Source organism: Macaca fascicularis, chromosome 11 (genome assembly GCF_037993035.2).
Source record: "Macaca fascicularis isolate 582-1 chromosome 11, T2T-MFA8v1.1".
Lineage (NCBI taxonomy): Eukaryota > Metazoa > Chordata > Mammalia > Primates > Cercopithecidae > Macaca > Macaca fascicularis.
In genome coordinates this window covers 102,967,921-102,991,668 of record NC_088385.1, presented here as the reverse complement: position 1 = coordinate 102,991,668, position 23,748 = coordinate 102,967,921, and the positions used below count along the sequence as shown (strand labels likewise).

The 23,748-nt window shown below is 42.5% G+C and overlaps 1 protein-coding gene across 2 annotated transcripts; it reads right to left on the bottom strand.

Moving 5' to 3' along the window:
- Window positions 1-97: 97 nt before the first annotated feature.
- AMDHD1 (amidohydrolase domain containing 1) lies at window positions 98-22,587 on the bottom strand. 2 transcript variants are annotated; one of them, XM_005571908.5, is made up of 9 exons: window positions 22,393-22,587; window positions 16,445-16,551; window positions 14,244-14,308; window positions 12,221-12,498; window positions 8,264-8,489; window positions 6,393-6,517; window positions 3,103-3,196; window positions 2,372-2,532; window positions 98-932 (listed from the first exon to the last, which is right to left on the bottom strand). In XM_005571908.5, exons 1-9 carry the CDS (start codon window positions 22,527-22,529, stop codon window positions 845-847), a joined length of 1,281 nt encoding a protein of 426 aa, XP_005571965.2. In that variant the 5' UTR covers window positions 22,530-22,587; the 3' UTR covers window positions 98-844. The 2 variants fall into 2 exon arrangements, with proteins under 2 accessions (XP_005571965.2, XP_045221680.1); XM_045365745.3 differs by lacking the exon at window positions 16,445-16,551.
- Between the last annotated feature and the right edge of the window lie 1,161 nt (window positions 22,588-23,748).

Below are 23,748 nucleotides of genomic sequence, written 5' to 3'. Positions count from 1 at the left end.
AATTACCCACTCTTTACAAATAATCTTGTAATTTCCTAAAACACTCGAATAGACAACGCCGCTGATCTACTTCCAGGCTGAAAGGAAACAACAATAAGAGAGAGAGCAAACATTTATTGAGAGCTGTCAAATGTGTTTTACCCAATTGTAATGTGAAGAATCAACAATTTTTTAAATTTCAAAAAAAAATTACATGATTGTAGTTGGAAAAAATGCATCCATTTCAGGAAGGTCCCTATGCCTGTGTATTAAATGATGTGTCTTGAACGCTGCCGGGAAGCTCTGTTGCTGAGATTGAGAAGACCTTAGAAATGGAAGGACACTCTTCATCAGAGGACATTAATTCATTTGAAAAGCATCTAGAAAATAAACTACTTGGGGAAAGGAAATACCATTTGCTTAACAGAAGGCTATATTTTAGCTTCATTGGGGTGTATCACTTAGATTTCTTTCCATTCCCCAATGTTCACTAAATATAGTTTAAAAACTGAAACGTGAAATACAGACACAAAATGGAAATTTTAAGTCAAGCCTACTTTTCCCCACAAAGGCATTTTTGTGATACCCCATCATATTAATCTACGGAATATTTGTAACTAATATTTGTGAAATAATTGGATGTTTTATGATTTTAATCACAATAGGTTTACCTGTTTATATGTCAAATGCATGTGTTAAATGAAAATAAATCTATCCCTGGGGTTTTTTGAGTGACTTAAAAAGACATTGAAGTACATTTAGGTTTAAGTGATATAATTCTGGTAAATATTAAGGTGTTTTAACTTTTAATATAACTATATTGACTTATTTCATATACTCAAAAAATCTTCTCTTTTCAAATCTATCATGTTTTATAGATGACTTTTCCTTTAGCTATAACATATTCAATTAATTCATGATGGCCTCCGAACTGGTAAATCAAATGCTCCCATCTAGGAAAAAAAAAAAAATTACTGCAATGTGTGCAAGTAAAAATTATTACTTTATCAATAAATGCTGATTTTAAAATGCATTCCCTACACATTTATTTACACCCAGTCAATGGTATTTGGGCTTTCTAAAAAACAGTACATAACTAACTAGTCTATGGTAAATCAAACATTATTTAATAATATCATTTAAGTACTTGATCTTAAAATATTTGCTTCATTAAGTGATACATAAATGTCACCATCAGCATTATATTCAATACAGGGAGTGGTTTCTGATCATGGAGAGAATTTTAAAGCAGGTGTCTCTGGAGGACATGAGGTTCAAGGGCTGCAATGGGTTTGTAAGAGTCAAGTAGCCATAGGATTTACGACTTGTAGATCTGGAACAGTAAGACCCTGATATGGTTTGGCTGCTATGTCCCCACCCAAATCTCATTTTGAATTGTAGCTTCCATCATTCCCACATTGTGGGAGGGACCCGGTGGGAGGTAATTGAATCATGGGGGTAGGTCTTTCCCATGCTGTTCTCATGATAGTGAATAAATCTCACAAGATTTGATGCTTTTATAAATGGGAGTTCCCCTGCACACGCTCTCTTGCCTGCTGCCATTTAAGACATGACATTGCTCCTCCTTTGCTTTCCGCCATGATTGGGAGGCCTCCCCAGTCCTGTAGAACTGTGAGTCAATTAAACCTCTTTCCTTTATAAATTACCCAGTCTCGGGTATGTCTTTATTAGTAGTGTGACAACAGACTAATATCGCCCTGGAGGCCCAGGTGGCAACAGACTGTGGGTGGGTGAGTGATAAGCCACCAGGAACAGGAAAACTAAGTTTAAGCTTTTGGGATCCAGTCGGCATGAGAAATCGGAGAGGGAATGAATCAGAACCAGGGTGACAAGCCAGAGTTGGGAGCTAGTTGAAAATCAGAAGCCGAGCAGAAAAACACAAACACATGCCAGAGGGCACAACCCGGCCAAAGTCCAGGTAAACAGAGCAGAAACCTGGAAATCTACAAAAGATACCAGGTAGATGAAGAGATCTTGAAAACTTGATCCGCCCTGTCGTTGAGGGCCTGTCAGTAGATTTGCTCATTGGAAAGGGGTCAACACAGAGGGGACTGGCTAGTGTCTGAGTCCACACAGAGTCTGACACTAATAATTAGTGGAAAAGGGATTTAGGCCTCATCTCTATACTTCAGTGGGCACAATATAAAATATTTCCCTGGCAAAATATTCTTTATTCTTTAGGACATATGGTAAAAGTGTTACATCAAAAATAAACAAAGCCAGAAAGCTCGTTAAAGCAATGAGGATAGATTTAATTTGGGAGTAACTGCTGCAATAGAGAAAGAGTCCAGCAGAGATGATTCTTGCCCTAGACTCACTCCCAGTCTATGATCGATCATTCAGGAGCACACTAAGTTGGGAGCACACTCACCGGGATGAATTGATGATAATGAGATCTCCCTGTTTGCCAACTTCCAACGATCCGTGTGTGTGAGACTTTCCCAGTGCATAAGCTGCATTGATGGTGGCAGCAGCCAAGGCTTCAGGCATGGACATTCTCATGTTTACACAGGCCAGATGCATGACCATTGGCTAAGGCAGGAAGAGAAAAGTGTTGGAGGAAAGTGACATATGGCACTGCAATTTAAAACATTTCTCAACACAGCACAACAAATAGAGGCAGTTAAAGGTATAGGAGGAATTGGCTCAATTGCAATGGGAAAAATCGAAGTTTATACATAAAGGTTCTTACGCTTTGGAAAAGATTACTTTATTAAAGGGATTGTGTATTTAATATTTATTGACAACTTTTCAAGACCACTTACTGCACACAATGAAGTTCATTTCCACCCTTACTAACTAAGACCTCTTGGAGTTTATGCTATTCTCTGGAGAAAGGAAATGGGTTATTGTAAAACCACAATGTTCAAAGCTGAATCAGAAAATAATGCACGTAGAAGCTTCTCTCCTCTCTCTATGCCTGCAGGCATTTATCTGGGACAGAAAAATCCAATTACACTGCTGTCTACCCCTTTTTTTCTTGTTTCACAGAAAGTATTTTTAGATTTTTAACACTGTTTTAACAGCTAGTGAAATATTTTTAAATTATTTATATGCTTGGTAGATAGTCTGCTCAGAAAGGCATATGAAAAAAATAATTACCATTGAAAAGCAATATGCATTGGGATTGAAATCACTTCCCAGAGCAACTATTACTCCTTCATCTAACATCTTCCTGGCTCGAGGTTGTTTCAGTCTAAGGCGAGGAAAAAAATATGTCAGTCTCTAGAATGGGAACTTTTGTAGAATAGCTGTTCAGAACCGAAGAGAACTTGAGACAGTCAACGCCTTCATATTCTGGAAGAAGAAGCAGAAACTCAAGATTAAATAATTAGTGGTAGAGTTACATATATAATTCCAGGACTCCTGATTTTTATCATTCGACTTTTGAAATTAGATACGCCTAACTTTTAATTAATGATTGTTTATCTCATCCATCTTACATATTAAGGCATTCTTGCAAAGGGAGGAAAATATAACTTACAAATGGTTTTGAAATTTAGTAAGCTCTTTTGGTGACTCCCAAATTAAATAATAAGTGAGGTTACACTATGCTTTTTTTTTTTTTTTGAGATGGAATCTTGGTCTCTTGCCCAGGCTGGAGTGTAGTGGCATGATCTTGGCTCACTCCAACTTCCGCCTCCTGAGTTCAAGTGATTCTCCTGCCTCAGCCTCCCAAGTAGTTGGGACTACAGGTGCCCGCCACCATGCCTGGCTAATTTTTGTATTTTTAGTAGAAATGGGGTTTCACCATGGTGGCTAGGCTGGTCTCAAACTCCTGACTTCAGGTGATCCACCCATCTTGGCCTCCCAAAGTGCTGGGATTACAGGCATAAGCCACTGTGCCAGGCCACAATATGCTATTTTTATTAGCTCCATTTTGTAATTTCCTATGCATTTCTCTCCCTTACCCCTCTTTTTTGTTGTTTTTTTTGTTTTGTTTTTTGCCTCAAACATCTTTGTAGGTCCTTTAAAATCTTGAAGGCCCAAGAATTTAGTGTGTAAAATGTTTATACTTCTTCCTGAATTAGGCATCTCCTTGACCTCCCTGGTGAAATATTCTTTGTTCTTTAGGACATATCTCAAAAGTGTTACATCAAAAAAAAGCAAAGCCTGAAAGCTTGTTAAAGCAATGAGGACAGATTTAATTTGGGAATAACTGCTGCAATAGAGAAAGAGTCCAGCAGAGATGATTTTTGCCCTAGAATCACTCCCAGTCTATGATCGATCACTTGTAGGACCACTTAAAATGTTTTTCAACAATGTATGAGAGAAGGTGAGTGAAGCAGAGACAGAGTGAGGAAAGGGTACAGCTTCAAATGTCCCTGCAGGTCATTTGAATGTCCCTCCTCCCCTTCCATAAATACTTAGGGGTAAAAGAGAATAAAGTGAGGCTGTAAAAGTATTAAGGGCGCTCCATAAAAACCAAGGTGACTATTTCCTGAATACATTTAAATATTACATGCAAATATACATAAAATACACGATTAAAGCAAGTCCTTAAGTAGCATAAGGCAATGATTACTCTGGAAATGAGAGTCAAGAGAGGGTTCAGGGGAGAGCAGGGGGCCCTGCTGGTCTCTCCTGATGCAGAGATCAGAAAAATACAGAAACGAGAAGCCAGAAACCAGAGAGTGGCCTTCACTTCGACTGCCCTTGTGGTCCTAACAGGAGGCTAAACCTGTCTGTGGCAATGGCAGATGACAGCCTCTGCTGGCATAGGAACAAGGTTCAGACTTTTAATGCTGAATTGCCCTCCAGGACCACAAAGTCTTATGCTTTTGCTCCATGTCAAGAGATTCAAGACCAGTTAAAGAAAGCCTTTTTTTTGAGATGAAGTCTCACTCACTCTGTTGCCCAGGCTGGAGTGCAGTGGTATGATCTTGGCTCCCTGCAACCTCTCCCTCCTGGGTTCAAGCGATTCTCCTGCCTCAGCTTCCCTAGTAGTTGGGACTACAGGCACGTGCCACCATGCCTGGCTAATTTTTGTATTTTTAGTAGAGATGGAGTTTCACCATGTTGGCCATTCTGGTCTTGAACTCCTGGCCTGAAGTGATCTGTCCACCCTGGCTTCCCAAAAGTATTGGGATTACAGGAGTGAGCCACTGCACCCAGCCGAAGAAAGCCTTTTTTTCCCAAAAAAAAAAAAAAAAAAAAACTTATTTCTTGGATGGTGGAGATAAATATTGATTGATGACTTAGACTGATGACACTTGAAATGCATAAGACATTGGTCATACCAAGAACAGTTATTGATATTTCCTGATTGTAGTCTACATTGTGTTTACTCTTTAAATTAAGAGAATAGTAATAATAATAAAAATGTATAATATCATATATGTGCATATAAAATTATAGTAGATTTGAGAAAAGAACTGAAGTATTCCTTTCTTCACCCTTCTAAAAGTTACTCGGAGCCTGGTCTTACCTAACCTCAGCACAATTCATGTCTTGGGCTGGATAATTCTTTGTTTTGGGTAGCTGTTCTGTGCAATGAGGAATGTTTAGCAGCAACCTTGGCCTCTACCCACTAGATGCCAGTAGCATCCTAGTTGTGATAACTAGAGATGTCGCCAGACATTGCCAAGTGTCCCCTGAGGGACAAAATTACCCTGGGGTTGAGAACCACTGTCTTAACTGCAGAATCACTCCCCATGCAAAAGACCACATATCCTAGCTACACAGAAAGCACCTAGTCCTAAGAGAAGATAAACTTCCTCTTGACTGCTGGCCTCCCAGACCACAAACTCGGATATCATATAAGTAAGTGGTACAATGGGAAGGGTCAGAAGACATCGGATCTCATATTAGTTAGAATCAGAGCAACAGTAATAACAGATGAACTAAGTATATTCAATTCATAGGCAGCATACAGCAAAATATCTGGGGAGATTTTACAAAATATATGTCTTCTCTTTCCTCCCACCCCCAGGATTTATGAAGATTTGTGACAATTATGGCACCCACTAACATCCCTTTAGAAAACAGCTCATGCAGATTCTGAATACTGCTAAATATCTTTAACATCTTATGCATATATTTAAAAGTATTGCACCTATTTCATTATTTACTAATTATAAAAATAATGCATAGTAATTATTTTTAATTGGAAAATTCCAAAATCCATGGAAAAAAAAGAAAAAAGAAAAAGAAAGCTCCATCTTCCTCAATAATCCTACCACACAAAGGCAATCTGGGTCTAAGTTCCTTCCTCAGGGAAATTCATTTACGAACATCAGGCCAGGGTTGGCATCTTCATTAACTGAGTTTTCTTCATCTGCATTTTTAAGGGATTTGTAATGGCAATGAAATAATGTCTGGGCACTTTGGACGTCTGTGTCTTTACAGCTTGTACTTGCAGCTCTTGGGTCTTGGGTGAGAAACGACCTTACCTCAGCATGTAGGCTGTGGTGGGCAGAAGGACGGCAGAGCACCTGGCCGTTGCCATGGCAACGATGCCTTCATCACTCACTTCTTCCAGGTGGCTGATTGCCTGCGCTCCCAGTTCAGCCCCAAGCTAAGGAGAATGGGCAGAGAGGGAAAGATTTAACAAACAGCAACAATGAATCGATGAAGTTCCATTAAATTATTTTTTGTTTGTTTGTTTGTTTGTTTGTTTTCTGAGACAGAGTCTTGCTCTGTAGCCAGGTTGGGTGCAGTGGCGCGATCTCGGTTCACTGCAACTTCCGCCTCCTGGATTCAAGCGATTCTCCCCCCTAGCCTCCCGAGAAGCTAGGACCACAGGCGCGTGCCACCATGCCCAACTAATGTTTGTATTTTTAGTAGAGATGGGGTTTCACCATGTTGGCCAGGATGGTCTCGATCTCTTGACCTCGTGATCCACCTGCCTTGGCCTCCCAAAGTGCTAAGATTACAGGCATGAGCCACCAAGCCCGGCGTAAATTGTTTTTCCCATAAAGAGAAACAGCGTTTTATTATTAAGATTTCTTGCCAACCAACTGTTGTAAACCCAATCCCCCAAATGGGTGAAGGGTTTGTAATGGGCATTCATTTGAAAATTAGCTAGTGGGCTACTTCAAAAACTATTCTTAAACACAAATCCTTCAGACATTTTCTGAAACAGAAAATTCTATGGATCAGAGGTGAGAGAAGGGGATCTAGAGCTATTTGGGAGAATTGGGAGGAATTGGTGGTTGGACGAAATGTGGTAGGTGAGGGAGAGGCAGCAGTCAAAATGATATCCAAGATTTTGACTTAAGCAACAGACAGGTGATGGTGTCATTCACTGAAGCAGAAAACAGGACAAGACTTGGAAACAATGCTAAGAGATCAAGCTGGATATAATGCAGTTGAGAGGCGCGCAGGTGGGGTATCTATATCTGTCTTTAAGCTCCAAAGGCAGTTGTTTATTTAGGTCTAAGGCTTTAGAGGAGAGAAGCCTAGACTCAGGACTGCAGGGACTTTGTCTTACCGCTGAATTCTCAATGCCTAGAACAGTGCCTGGCACACAGTATTCATTCAAATATTTGTTGAAAGGATGAATAAGTGAATTAATTTGAGCAAAGATATATGAATTTGAAAATCATCCTGTGGCTATTTTTGGTGTGCTCCACTAAAATGATTTGGATGCTGCCACAGAAAGATCTGAAAAGGTCCAAGTGAAATTAATATACTGTGCCAGTGTGGCTTTGTGTGCTAAGAAAAATACATTAGAAATTTAGTAAAAGAGATCACTGAGGTAATTCTTTTTCTCTTCTTTTCTTTTTTTTTTTTTTTTTGAGATGGAGTCTCGCTCTGTCCCCCAGGCTGGAGTGCAGTGGTGCGACCTTGGCTCACTGCAACCTCTGCCTCCGGGTTCAAGCGATTCTCCTGCCTCAGCCTCCCCGAGTAGCTGGGATTACAGGCGCATGCCACCATGCCTGGCTAATTTTTTGTATTTTTAGTAGATATGGGGTTTCACCGTGTTAGCCAGGCTGGTCTCAATCTCCTGACCTCGTGATCAGCCCACCTCAGCCACCCAAAGCGCTGGGATTACAGGCTCACGTGAGCCACTGTGCCCGGCCAATTCTTTTTCTATTAATACACCAGTGGATGATAATGAAAGTAAATGATCAGCAAAAAAGTAAGTTTTTAATAGAGGTCAGGGTTTTCAAGTCTCAACCAGACCAATCTGTACATTGTTCAAACAAATTTCCCCATTCAGTATCTTTTCAGAGGGCTTTGAAGAAACTAATTAAGTTTCCCATAGCATGAATGTGCAAGAATGAATGTTGATGAGGGGAAAACTAAAAGTCAGCCACACCTCAGCAGCCTTCATTGGGTGGAGTTCATCCCCATGGAAGTTAATCTGTAACCCTATGTCTTTTCCACGTTGAAGAATCCTTCTGGTGGAATCGAGATCAAAGACACCTTCCTCACAAAATACGTCGATATTGTCCACGTGTATTTCCCCATTTCTGCCAAGTTCCTTCAGCTTTGGGAGGTGGTTATTGATGATATCATCAGCAGCTTCAGTAGCAGTTTTTCCTCTGGGGGAAGAAAATGAGATTGACATGGGCAAATATTAAAAACAAAAAACAAAAGGATAGGATTATCTGGCATTTGAAGAACCTGAGGAGCAGTAGAGGTAAATGACTTCAAGCCTCAGAAAGGTAGAGAAAGACTCAAAGCTATGACTCTGGGCTCTTAACTATTGGGCCATGTTTACATAGTGGAGGTATTGACAAGACTTCTGTATGCACTGGCCCTCTACACAGAGACTCAAATAGTTCATCCATTCTGGCAGACCTGTGTTACCTTTGGGGATGCCAGCAAGGCTACCTGGTTGAAAAGCTTAATTTGGTTGGGTGCGGTGACTCATGCCTGTAATACCAGCACTTTGGGAGGCCAAGATGGGCAGATAACTTGAGGTCAGGAGTTCGAGACCAGCCTGGCCAAAATGGCAAAAACCCTCTACTAAAAATAGAACAATTATCCGGGCGTGGTGGCATGTGCCTGTAATCCCAGTTACTCAGGAGGCTGAGGCAAGAAAATTGCTTGAACCAGGGAGGTGGAGGTTGCAGTGAGCTGAGATCCATCACACCACTGCACTCCAGCCTGGGCGACAGAGCAAGACTCTGTCTCCAAAAGAAAAAAAAAAAAAGGCATAATATTCCTGTAAAGGACACTCAGAGGTCATCCTGGATACTCCCCCTGATAACCTACCTGTGGTCCCCTTACCTGAGCCCAGTTATCACCCTGCCTTTTTCTTCCTCCACAATGTTTCCTGAAGCACTTGCCTTAGACTTTCTGTCTCACCATCTGGGGACATGGGGAAGGAGGATAGTACGAGGCTCTGAAATTCTCTCTCAAATTGTGGTGGAGTTGGGCATGGTACCTCATGCCTATAATCCCAGCAACTGGGGAGGCTGACGCAAGAGGATTGCTTGAGCCCAGGAGTTTGAGGCTGCAGTGAGCTATGACTGCACCACTGCACTCCAGCATGGGCAACAGAACAAGACTCTGTCTCTAAAAAAAAATTAATAATAAGAAGAGTAGATAAAATAAAGTTCTGCAGTAGTTATATGTTAGAAAAGCCTGGGCTTTTAGAGTCAGGTAGACACAGAGTTCTACCACATGGTGGTCACATAACTTAGGAGATGCTCTTTAGCTGTTATTTGAGCGCAGGTTTTACCAATGGGAATCAAGATGCAGACCTCAGAGGCTCATTGGCAGATGAAGAAAATTTTTGTGAAACTTTAGCCCTATATTTGGCACACAGAAGGCTCTCACTCAGCAAAACCATTTGGGTAGGTGGGTAGAGGTGGACTATGAGAGACAGACACTTACAGAAGTTATTTCTTTCTTTCTTTCTTTCTTTTTTTTTGAGACGGAGTTTCGCTCCTGTTGCGCAGGCTGGAGTGCAATGGCATGATCTCGGCTCACTGCAACTTCCACCTCCCAGGTTCAAGAGATTCTCTTGCCTCGGTCTAGAGTAGCTGGGATTACAAGAACGTGCCACCATGCCCGGTCAATTTTGTATTTTTAGTAGAGATGGGGTTTCTCTGTGTTGGTCAAGCTGGTCTCGAATTTCTGACCTCAGGTGATCCACCTACCTCGGCCGCCCAAAGTGCTGGGATGACAGGCGTGAGCCACCATGCCCAGCCTACCAAGTTATTTTTAATTCTCAAGACAATCATATAGAATAGGGTGGCATTTAGCTCTGTTTCACAGATGGGTAATTCATGTTCAGAAAAGTTAAGTCATGACCTCAAAATCACCCAGCTGGAAGTAGCCAAGCTGGATTCAAACCCAGGTCTGGCATCACTTCAAACTGAGACTTTTCCACCATGCCACACTATTTTCTACTGAAAAAGAAAGCAGACTGTTATACACTTTATATTCTGTTTGAAAAAAAATCTACTGTTTTCTATAGAGAATGTCTCAAGAGTCTCAGTGAAATTTTAAGCTTTAATAATTTCAGAAATATAAATGCTAAAAACTTATAATAAAGATCATTGGAAATAGTAAATATTTATGTTTCTTTTCCACGTAACTAGTTTTGTGAATTTTGAAAAATAAATTTTAATGTTACTTTTTTAGTTCCTCTGATCGAAGATGATAATTAACATGAAGGGTTAATTTTTATTAACATTAAATATTTATATTTTTCCATTACACAGTGACTATAGCTAATAGCAATGTATTGTTTTCTTAAAAATTGTTAAAAAATAGATTTTAAGTGTTCTCACCACAAAAAGTGGTAAATATGAGGTAATGCATATATTAATTAGCTTGATTTAGTCATTTCACAATGTATACATATTTTAAAACAACATACTCTACACAATAATATATTATTTGTCAATTAAAAAAGACATTTTTTTTGAGCACTCTGTCGCCCAGGCTGGAGTATAGTGCCACAATCTCCACTCACTGCAACCTCCGCCTCCCCGGCTCAAGCGATTCTTGTGCCTCAGCCTCCTGAGTAGCTGGGATTACAGGGATGGGCCACCACGCCTGGCTAATTTTTGTATTTTTAGTAGAGATGGGGTTTCAGCATGTTGGCCAGGCTGGTCTCAAACTCCTGAGCTCAAGTGATCCACCTGCCTTGGCCTCCCATAGTGCTGGGATTATAGGTGTGAGCCACTGCACCTGGCCTAAAAAATAAATTTATTTTCCAAAGTTTCCAAAATCAGATAAATGTAAAAGAAATTTAAACAGTTAGATTTTTTTTTTTTTTTTTTCCTGAGACGGAGTCTCGCTCTGTCGCCCAGGCTGGAGTGCAGTGGCGGGACCTCAGCTCACTGCAAGCTCTGCCTCCCGGGTTTATGCCATTCTCCTGCCTCAGCCTCCCGAGTAGCTGGGACTACAGGCGCCCGCCACCTCGCCCGGCTAGTTTTTTGTATTTTTTAGTAGAAACGGGGTTTCACCGTGTTAGCCAGGATGGTCTTGATCTCCTGACCTAGTGATCCGCCCATCTTGGCCTCCCAAAGTGCTGGGATTACAGGCTTGAGCCACCGCACCGGCAAACAATTAGATTTTTAAACAATGATTGTAAATCTGTAGTATTGTATTTATATATCTAAGTTATTAGTGCTTAAGACCGCACTAAGACTTTGGAGGCACCTTATGCATGTTCAAGTCCTGGGTTTCTTTTAGATAGTTCAATTGGCTGTTGGAACCATGAGCCTTCCTATTTAGAAATTTCAGGACCCAAAGGAACTCTGGACAAGTAAAATGCAAGTGCAGAAAGGAACAGAGTTCTCTACGGTAAGGCCATGTAGGAGGAACTTTTAGATAAAGGGGAAGGCTAAAAATCATTTACAACAACAAAACAAAAATGTTTGCTGTTAAGAAAGCAAACAGATGAACAAAAACGGACCCCTTTGAGTCACCTAGACCACGAGGTTTGAACTACCTCCTAAAGAGTGTTACTATTAATTTCTAAAGTGCTTTTAGAAATGCTAATTAATTATCATGGGAAATTATTCAAATTAATATGTGTAATTTTAAAAGACCTACAAGGGGCCATTTCTTTTTCTTAACCCAAAGAGCTTGAAACAGCTTTTCTATCATAATTAAAGGACTAGCAGACTGATGAGGCCAAGGGATCGCCTTCCTAAAACCGAGTCTGCGGGATAAGTGGCCATTAGAATCAGGTCTTTCCAAAGACTTCTACCCATCTCCCTGCAAGAGCTAAAGTGCTAATGCACCTCCACCCCCGGGGCTCATTTTCAATGCTCTGAGTGAAACCCCGGTCCCCACTGGCTAAGATTACTTAGGCACTGAATGAGCCCCGCAGTATGTAGCCGAGATGCCGATGTCCAGCTCCCGCCGGGCGCGCTCAATCACGCGCAGCATCTTGAGCTCGGTCTCCAGGTCGAGGCCATATCCGCTCTTGCACTCCACCAGCGTGGTGCCAGCCCTCTTCATGCACTGGAGACGCTGCTGAAAGGAGCGGAACAGCTCCTCCTCTGAGGCTTGGCGCGTGCGCTCCACGGTGAAGTGGATCCCTCCTCCGGCCTGGTGAATTTCCATGTAGGTGGCCCCTGCCAACTGAACACACGCCTCACCTTTAGGCCGGCAAATGCGAGGAAGTTGCAGGGAGGTCTGAAGAATCTACCTCCAGGGGCAATATTATGTAATGACTAAGAAGCCATATGGCACGGGCACCAATCCATTGGATTAGAAAAGTGCTGGGATACACAGTCCTGGAAGGCCCTAGTCTGCCAGACACTGGATTGTGGGGAGCTCCAAAGGGGTCTGGGGAAGACGCTGGAGTGGTAGAGATGGGAGATGTGGTGAGTGGCCTGTTGGGATCTCAGAGCAGTGGCAATTAAAAACTGGCACAGGCCGGGCACGGTGGCTCACACTTGTAATCCCAGCACTTTGGGAGGCCGAGGTGGGCAGATCAGAGGTCAGGAGTTCAAGACCAGCCTGACCAACGTGGTGAAACCCCGTCTCTACTAAAAATACAAAAATTAGCTGAGTGTGGTGGTGAGCACCTGTAGCCCCAGCTACTCGGGAGGCTGAGACAGGAGAATCGCTTGAACCTGGAAGGTGGAGGTTGCAGGGAGTGGAGTTCGGGTCACTGCACTCCAGCCTGGGTGACAGAGCGAGACCCTGTCTCAAAAAAACAAAACAAAAACAAAACAAACAACAACAACAAAAATAACCTGGCACAGGAGTATTGCAATATTTTAACAAGTCAATCAGCCCACAATGTGTACTTGCTAAGTATCAGCCCTCCCTCCATCCCTCAGCTTGTTTGAGAAAACAAAGCTTAGGCAATTCAGGAGTTGCAGGGAACCCCATTGCAATTATTCAGATCTCCACTAAAGCGGCCCCGGGAAGTCTCCTTGTCTCAATATTTGGCCATCAGAGTTTGGAGCTTGACCTTTGTCACTCAAAGAGGCTCTTTCTGGGGTCCCACTGGGCTCCAGTTGTTCTGGGCAGCAAGGAGTATGGTGCAGAGAAAGGATGCAGGCCTGGGGTCTCCTGGCCAGAGTTTTCATCTGGGTTCTGCCATCCTCCATCTGGTGGCCCTAGTCAACATTCTTCCCTTCTCTAGACCCGGCTGTCTCTATCTGCACAATGAGAGGACTGGACTGTAAATCTCTTTCTCCATGTGTACAATGAGGATTGGACTGCTTTTGGCTCTGAAATTCTGTGATTTAACAAAACAGTCTTAAAAACAGCTCTAGTTTGTTGAAGAAGTACATGATATCTGAAGAAAAGAATTTTTTTTTTTTTCTTTTCCTGAAATAAGCCAGTTTAGCTGCCAGGAGGCACATTTTTTTTTTCTTTCTTTTTTTAAAACACATGTGAAAATTGCTCCAACCAGGGATTTAGAAGTTGGCTACAGCTGATATATGACTAACACAGATTACATTTTGTGATTCTTAATAAGTCTCAGTTTTCTGAAAAAGAGAAAAATATAAGACATTTTATTTTTGTGATTAGTAACGTATTTTTCCAAGCTTTACTCCAATGAATGGCGATTTTCAAACTATTCCTTGGAGCCCTTTCAAAGGCTACTAGAGATAGTGATTTGGAAGGGGAATGTGTGGAAGGAAAGAGAGGGAGACATTAGTGGGCAGGAAGAGCCCTGTGTATAATACAATGATATGGGGCAGATATAAATAAGTTTTGTTGTCATTTGTTTCCCATGCCCGAGCAAGTAAAAATATCCATTAAAAATATGTTGACATATGTTGCAAAGCTTGATAGCCTGCTAACTCTTCAGCAAAAGACTTCATATTTGTGCTTTATTTTGATTTGCCATGATTTGTTGCAGTTACCTTCATTGCAAATTCGTGAACTCTTTCACCAGCCCATACTGGATGTGTGTGCGCATCCACCAAACCTGTAATCAATAAATCAAGTTATCTTACAATTAAGAAATAGAGAACACTTAGACAGCAGGCAAACAGCAGCACTACACCCTGCTGCTCTGGGGAAAGCGTGATGGTAGCCATCCATTTTGAAGGAACATGAAAGGAAGAATTTGTCTGTCTGGTTCCCCTGACAGAGAGAAAAGAAGACCGCCCTGTTGTGTGGCTGGTCTAGAAAAGCTTTAATGAAGGAGGGGATGCAACACGATGAAAATATCCCTTACAGAAATACAGCTCCTTTTGCTCAGTAAGTCCATGCTCACCAAATAAGCTTTCGTTTTATTTTATTTTATTATTTATTTATGTATTTATTTATTTTTGAGAAAGGTTCTCACTCTCACCCAGGCTGGAGTGCAGTGGCACACTCATGGCTCCCTACAGCCTTGACCTCCCAGGCTCAAGCAGTCCTCCCACCTCAGCCTCCCTAGTAGCTGGGACTATAGACGTGCACCACCACACAGGCCAATATTTACCATGTTGCCTACGCTGGTCTTGAACTCCTGGTCTCAAATGATCTGCCCGCCTCAGCCTCCAATGATCGACCTGACTTGGCCTCCCAAAGTGCTGGGATTACAAGCATCAGCCACTACACCTGGCCCAAATAAACTTTGAAATCAGGTTGTCAAGCCCCCTAGTTAAGCAAAACCATGAACCTTATCACAAGGAATAATCTGGATATGAAAACATAATACTACAATCCCCTCCCCCTGCAACTCTGAGAAGGGAAAATATGAAATCAGAAAGATGAATCTATCTTCAAGAAAGAAATGTATTTTAATTAAGGAGAAACTGTAAAGCAATCACTTGAAACTGTTGTTTATCCAGGTACAGTTCAGCAAAGTGTTTCTTTCCAAAATATTTTAGATATCTTATGGATTAAATGACTCATTATTGGCTCTGATTGGATTAAAATCAAAAGCCCCTACTCAGATTGTTTTCTGCTATATACCTCTTTTTCGTAACATTTCACCCTGACTTTGTCTCCTGACCCTCAAGAATCATAAGGAAGGCCAGGCGTGGTGGTTCATGCCTATAATACCAGCACTTTGGGATACTGAGATCAGCAGATCACTTGAGGTTAGGAGTTCGAGACCAGCCTGACCAACATGGTGAAACCTTGTTGCTACTAAAAATACAAAAATTAGCCAGGCATAGTGGTGCATGCCTGGAATCCAGCTACTTAGGAGACTGAGGCACAAGAATTGCTTGAATCTGGGAGGTGGAGGTTGCAGTTAGCCAAGATCACGCCACTGCACTCCAGCGTTGGTAACACAATGAGACTCTGTCTCAAAATAAACAAACAAATGAAAACCCATCAGATAGAAGCTCTGTCAGATGTGTACAATAAACATCTAAAAGCATAAAAATTTTATATAAAAATAAGATATAAATATGAAGCCCTTTTGTTTCTGTAGAACTCAAAGTTTGTGAAACTTGTTTTGGATGATTACATGAAGTCATACAACATAGTTAATGTAGGAGATGATGGTTAATAAACTGATTCTGTTGTCAATCATTAAAGATACAAGTGAACTGCAGTGAAAGCTCTAGCACTTTTTTTTCTTCTTCTGCCCAGAGCTGGATCCTTTGTTTCACACCCTATTCAAATTTAGAGTATTTCTGGTAGTAGAGACAGCAGCTGCCTTGTTAGCCTCTCCTATGCCATTGGAACTACTCCTATGAAACTATGAAACTGCTCCTATGGATTAATAAAGTTCTTTTGACTGTTTTTGAACCTAAACACAACACAGCTGGTTTCTATTCAGCATGCGAGTGGGAAGAAGTGGAGTCTAATGAATGGGCTTGATTCCTAGGTTGCCTTTTTCCTGTTTAGGAACCTTGGGTAACATATTTCACCCTTAGCCTTCAATTTTCTAAACTGTAAAGTATAGATAATGATACCTCCCACACAGGGAAGTTATAAGGATTCAAGGTGAAACCATGTTTGAAAGCAGCTAGACAATCAATAATAGAAATTCAATACATGGAACCATGATTTTTAAAATATTATTTTGAGACTTTAAAATAAGCTGTTACTCTTCCTCTTTACATTTCAGGAGCTACTGTTAAAGCTACTTGTAGACCTTTACTGAAAAAGAGGTAAATACCTGGTAGAATACATTTCCCAGAGCAGTCAATTATTTCTTCAAAAGTTTCTCCAGAAAACTGTCTTCGAATAACATCAGCAGGACCAATAGCTTTTATAAACCCATCTCTGAAGAAAAATCAAGAAGTAGTTACTAAATTTGGAGAAATCTTGTTAGAAATCTGATGAGTGACTTAAAATATGATTTCAGATCCTTTGGTGTTAATTAGTCAACATTTACTGTGTTTCTATTTTGAACCTGAGTCTTTGGAAAAGCATCTCTAGCCATGTTCAAGACAACCATAAAAGACCCAGATTGGCCAACGCCATCTTCAGCAAAATGAACAAAACTGGAGGAATCACATTACCTGACTTCAAATTATACTACAGAGCTATAGTAACCACAACAGCATGGTACTGGCATAAAACACAGACACATAGACCAATGGAACAGAATAGAGAACCCAGAAATAAGTTCATACATCTACAGTGAACTCATTTTCAGCAAAAATGCCAAGAATCTACATCGGGGGAAAGACAGTCTCTTCAATAAATGGTGCTAGGGAACTGGCTATCCATATGCAAAAGAATGAAATAAAATCTAAATGGGTTAAATCTAAGACTTTAAACTATGAAACTACTCAAAGAAGACATTGGGAAAACTCTCCAGGACATTGGTTCAGGCAACAATTTCTTGAGGGATACCCCACAAGAACAGGCAACCAAGCCAAAAATGGACAAATGGGATCACATCAAGTTAAAAGGCTTCTTTCTGTACAGCAAAGAAAATAATCAACAATGTGAAGAGACAACCCACAGAATGGGAGAAAATAATTTGCAAACTATCCAATTGACAAGGGATTAATAACCAGAATATATAAGGAGCTCAAACAGCTCAATAGGAAAAAACCTAATAATCTGATTAAGAAATTGATGAAAGATCTGAATAGACATTTTTCAAAAGAAGAGATACAAATGGTAAACAGGTATAAGAAAAGGTGCTCAACATCAATGATCATCAGAGAAATGCAAACAAAACCACAATGAGAGATCATTTTACCCCAGTTAAAATGGCTTTTATCCAAAAGACAGGCAATAACAAATGCTGGCGAGCATGTGGAGAAAGAGGAACCTTCGTACACTGTTGGAAATGTAAATTAGTACAGCTACTATGGAGAACAGTATGAAAGCTCCTCAAAAACTAAAAATAGAGCTACCATATGATCCAGCAATCCCACTGGTAGGTCTATATGCGAAAGAAAGGAAGTCAGTATATTAAAGAGCTATCTGCATCCCATATTAATTGCAGCACTATTCACAATAGCCAAGATTTGGAAGTACGCTAAGTGCCCACCCACAGATGAATGGATAAAGAAAATGTAGTACATATGCACAATGGAGTACTATTCAGCCATAAAAAAAAGAGTGAGATTCTGTCATTTGCAACAACATGGATAGAACTGGAGGATACTATGTTAAGTGAAATAATCCAGGCACAGAAAGAAAACTTGGCATACTCTCATTCATTTGTGGGAGCTAAAAATGAAAACAATTGAGCTCATGGAGACAGAGAGTAAAATGATGGTTACCAGAGGCTGGGAAGAATATAAGGGGAGAAGAGAAAAATGAGGATTGTTAGTTGCTAGAAAAATATGGTTAGATACAGTGAATAAGACCTAGTATTTGACATCACAAAAGGGTGGATACAATCAGCAATAATATGTTGCACATGTTAGAAAAACTGAGGGAGTACGACTGGAATGTTTGTGAAACCAAGAAATGATGAATGCTTGAGATGATGGAAACCCCATTTGCCCTGATATAATTATTACACATTGTATGGCTGTTTTAAAATAACTCATGTACCCCATATATATATACCTACTATGTACCATGAAAATTTACAATTAAAAAAACTTTAAACATCAAACATATGTAGCAGACAATTGCCATTTGTTCCCCAAGATCAGTGTTCTCTTTTTTTTACACTAGTAAAGCCCTAAATTTTAGCTGGACACATGACGACCCAAAATCTAGATTACATTTCTCCGTCTCCCGCTAGCCAGGTGTGGCTACGAGACTAAGGTCTAGTTAGTAGGATTGTCTTCTCTTCCTATTCTTACTGGCTGGAACGCAGACACCATAACTAGAGATGGGGTGGCCATCTTGGGTCATGGAGTGAGTGTAAGAAAGTGGGCCATGGATGGGAGAGCAAGGCAGCAGGGCGCTGGCTCCTGAGGACCCCATGGAATACTGCAATCAACTAGCCCTGCATTTCCTATGTCTGGATTTTCACATAGGAGAGAAATATATTTCCATCTTGTTTCAGCCAATGTTAATTTAGGTCTTGGTCACTTACAGCAAATTCGTGTTTCCAACATGGAGAATCAGGGCTATTAACCTGAGAACTGGAATGTGTTGTGAAAAGCAGTTAGGATAAGGGATTCAGAACTGGGGCAGAAGTGGTTGGGGTAACCTAACAAAATGTAAGAGTGGAGGAGCAGAAGAAACCGGATGGAAAGAGAAGATGTTACGATAGGAAAAGAAATAACGATTATGGGGGCATGGAGAGGATAAACTTAGGGTGGAATAAGAAATTAAGTCTTGAAATAGAATTTAGTATCCTGATTAATACAATTCTTCATCACTAACAGCTTTTATCTGGCCCAGTTACATAATCTACCCAGTGTGCAGTGAATCTGGTGGTGGAAAGGACCAGCAGGACTAGAAATTGACCCTTAAATGGGAAAGAACAAAGATAATGCTCTTATGCAAAGAGTTGATGACTGACGCTGCTTTAAGAGAGGTTGTTTTAACAAAGTCAGACCTAAGAAATAAATCTCTAACATTCTCCTTCTGTGCAGGAGGAGAATTTCAAGGGCACTGGATCCTCTTCCTGACCCCACTAATCCCATGCTTATCTACCTTTCGACAGTGTGGTTCTCTCATTCATTGGTGGAGTCCTACCTATGTTTGAATAAAGGTTTATGTCCTTTGTTGAAGACATAATGAGGACAGTTATTGAAGGAAACTAACAAAAAGCATTCCCCCAAAAGTGTTTTTTTAAGGTAGCCATTAAAATTATAAAGATACGTATTACTGACAGTTTGTGCTTCTTTTCCACAACTGGGAGCTTCTTCAAGATTAACTACAGCCTACACACACACACACACACACACACACACACACACACAGAATGAGAGAGAGAGAGAGAGAGAGAGAGAGAGAGAAAGAGAGAGAGAGAGAACTTAATTTAAGAATGAGATACCTTTAGAGACCTAAATGAATGAATACAATGGTGGTATCTACACCCTGTGGCGGACAATCACTGAGATATTTATTTTTAGGAAGGGGGAGTTTCTGGTGACCCTCAAACCATATTCTTTTCCAGGACTCATTTTATATATCTATAGCTTATAGGGGATTGACTATTAGTTGATCTCACTGAGATTCATTCTAATCAGGACACACCATGGTATATGTATACTTGTTGAAAAAAAAAATAACACACAGTTAAAATCCATCCATTTCTGGGCTTTGAAATGGAACTTTCTTCCACTTCTCTGTGCTTTTAATCAGTACTCCTCCCCCTACACACACTCACACTCACAGCCTGTGTTCTTCTTGTCTACCAAAAGAAAAGCTGGATCAAGTTGTCTTTGAACACACAGGTTCTGCATAAGGGAAGTGATGTGACAATTTAAGACAATCACCTAAATAATTCACCCTGAAAGCACTTTTACCTTAAAATATTCAGATAATGAAGGTGGGAGATATACGTCAAAGCACCACGAATCACCAGATAATTATTCCAATTCTATACTTGATTTTTGTACCAACTTGATATATAAGACAGTGATGATAGTAAGTGAAAATAAAAACAGCAACATCCTGTACTGAGCTAATCATATTTGAATGGCAAAGTTCTTGATATTCTTATAAATTTATTTCAATGTAATAAATCCAACAAACTCTGAGAACAATGTAGCAGACTGGAATGAAAAAGCCCCACCTGCCAGAACACACATCAATTCCTTTCTTTTGCTTTCCCTACATTTTGTGGTTTTGATGTGAACATAGAACATGTCTTGGAACCCGAGATTTCATGTTGGTGCATTAGTATAATTTTAGTTATTTATTTATTTTTGAGACGGAGTCTCACTCTGTCCCCTAGGCTGGAGTGCAGTGGTGCAATCTCGGCTTACTGCAACCTCCGCCTCCCGGTTCAAACGGTTCTCCTGCCTCAGCCTCCGGAGTGGCTGGGACTACAGACGTGCACCGCCACGCCCAGCTACTGTTTGTATTTTTAGTAGAGACCGGCTTTCACCATGCTGGCCAGGCTGGTCTCACGCTCCCGACCTCAGGTGATCCATCTGCCTCGGCCTCCCAAAGTGCTGGGGTTACAGGCATGAGTCACCGCACTCGGCCTCATTGATGTAATTTTTATAAGATACTCCAGTCCCAACCCAGGTAGATATTTTTCAACTTTCTAAGCAAAATTTTAAATAATATTTTTATAGTAAATTGGGAATATTTTCATCCCTTTATTAATTAAAAATAAACCAATCAGTCTGGGCGTGGTGGCTCATGCCTGTAATCCCAGCACTGGGAGGCCAAACCAGGTGGATGGCTTGGGCCCAGGAGTTCGAGACCAGCCTGGGCAACACGGCGAGACACTGTCTCTACAAAGAATACAAAAATTAGCCTTGCCTGGTGGCCCGCGCCTGTAGTCCCAGCTACTCGGGAAGCTGAGCTGGGAGGATGGCTTGAGCCTGGGAGGTGGAGGTTGCAGTTGAGCCTTGGAGGTGGAGCCGAGATCAAGCCACTGCTCTCCAACCTGGGCGACAGAGCTAGAACCTCTCTCAAAAAATATATATATGTATATATAGGCTGGGCGCAGTGGCTCATGCCTGTAATCCCAGCGCTTTGGGAGGTTGAGGCGGGTAAATCATTTGAGGTCAAGAGTTAGAGACCAGTTTGGCAACATCGTGAGACCCTCTCCCTACTAAAAGTACAAAAATTAGCCGGTCATGGTGGTGCGGCTGCTGTAATTCCAGCTACTCAGGAGGCTGAGCCAGGAGAATCGCTTGAACCCAGGAGACGGAGGTTGCAGTGAGCTGAGATCGCGCCGCTGCACTCCAGTTTGGGCGACACAGTGAAAATAAATAAATAAATAAAATTAAACCAACCCACAGTACCTCAAAAGCTGGACTCTTGCACAATCCTAAACTGCCTCAGATAAGCCGTGGTCAGTTTGTGAGACTCATTCATGGTGTGCAACTGTGGCTCCGTAGGGCCCTTTAGATTTGAATTCTCATCCAACTTCCCTTGCTACCCTAAGTCGCCCTCAAACTTTGTTCTTTTATTCAGATCTGGCAGGAAGTTCAGAAGAGTAAGAGAAATATCTTGTTTTCTGATAGCCAAATCTTGATTTATTATCACTCAGGGCCATTATCGTCTACATGTTCTCTGTGTTTCTAAAGCTTTAGTGTACGAGACCAGGGGGATGTGAAAGGTACTTTTGAAAAATTCAGGTCTTAGAACTCCAGCCCCAGTGATGCTGATTCTAAAATTCTAGGGATAGGGAGTTGGGGACGCAGGTGGAATCAGAAATCTGGCGTAAGAATAAAATAACCACAGGCCACCCTGACAAAGATGGTCTCCTGGCCTCACTTTAAGAAGCACTGGGGAGGACCTCAACCCCTTCTGATGGTTGGACAGTGATATTTTACCAGCAGAGGCAGGACCCCGATGCGTTCCAATGGGATGTTCCTCTCTGAGCTCTTTAAACGGAATGACAACCCCAAGCAGCAGAGCGTGTTAGCAACAGGTGCCCCAAAGGCTGGCTTGCCCATGTGTCTCTGTGCAGGGACGCTTTCACGGCGTTGTTTCCCTTCAGAGCGCACAGTGAGAGGAAGAGAGGCCAGCTCCGCCCGTGGCGGCCCCCACCCTACGCGCCCGGCGACTTACTTGCCCACCACCAGGCTGGCGCCCTCCAGCACCGCCAGGCTGCGCAGCGCATCCCGCGCCAGGAAGCGCTCACCGCGAGAGCACACCAGCACCACTTGCTGCGCGTTCTCCAGCAGGAGGCTGTGGCCGCCTGCCATGTCCCCGTGCGCCGAGGGTCTCCGGGAGGCCACCGGGCTCCGGCCACTGGCAGGACTCAGTGGAGGACGAAAAACCGCAGCCTGCGCCGCCCGGGGCCGGGAGGGTGGGGCGGGGGCGGGCGCTCGCAGCCGCTGCCCTTTGCTCGCCTCCCTCAACCACAGCAACCGGGGCGGTAAGCATTGCAAGAATGCCAATGAGTAGTAAACCTGATGAGGAATCCTCTCTTTTTTGGTCGTCTTGTCCCGTCCTGAGTAAACGAGATGGAGACTAGTGTCCCTACTTTTCAGATAAGGAAACTGAAGTTTGGTCACCCCGAGAGAGCAAAGTGAGCTGTGTCTATCACGTGGTTATGTGGAAGCGGGTCAAGGGGTGGTGGGGTGAGGGCGCCCAGAGTGTTCGGGAGTGAGGGACGGGAACCTGGGGTACAGCCCCGGAAGGGGGGCAATAGGGGAAACCTCTGCCCAGGGGGTTGGGGTGGGAGCCTGGAGATAGCGCTCCGGGAGAGGGCAGAGTAGGGGAAAGCTGTGCCCAGGGGCAGGGACCGGAGCTTGAAGGTAGAATCCCGGGAGAGGACAGAGTGGGGGAAACCTCTGCCTAGGGTGCTGGGAAGCGAGCCTGGAGGCAGAGCCCCGGGAGGGTACTGAGTGGAGGAAACATCTGCCCACAGGTTCTGAGGCGGGAGCCCGGGACTCGGAGGGCCGCGAGCCAAGGGAACCTGGGGGTGGGGAGGAGGGAGATGCGGTAGGGGAGGTGCTCCTGGGTCCGCGCGGGTGCCGCCACCCTGAGGTGGCGGGTGCCGCGCACTTATCCGTTGGCCAGCTCCGTTCCGGGATCCGCTACCAGACGGTCCCTGACATAACGCGGAACCGGGCTGAGGGAGGATAGAGCAGAGACTGGAGGATCGATTGGCACCTCCGCCCACATTTCCCACAACGCCTTTCCGAAGGATAGGTTGGAAAGGCTCCTGGATCCAAACTCAAACTCGTTGAGGTAAAACAGGTTTCAGCTCAGTGTCCGCCCCTCCGGATGCCCCCTCCCACCCCTCAGCAGTGTCTGGTGGGGTCTACAAGCAACTTGCGACCAAAATTGGAGACAGAATCAAGTTTATGGAAGATGGTCTGTGATTCTCAGCCTTGTCGCTTCCTGCTACCAATTGCTATGGAAACACTGCCAGGCACAGGCTTTTGTTTTGAGTCCTTAATTACTTAATTTCGTTTA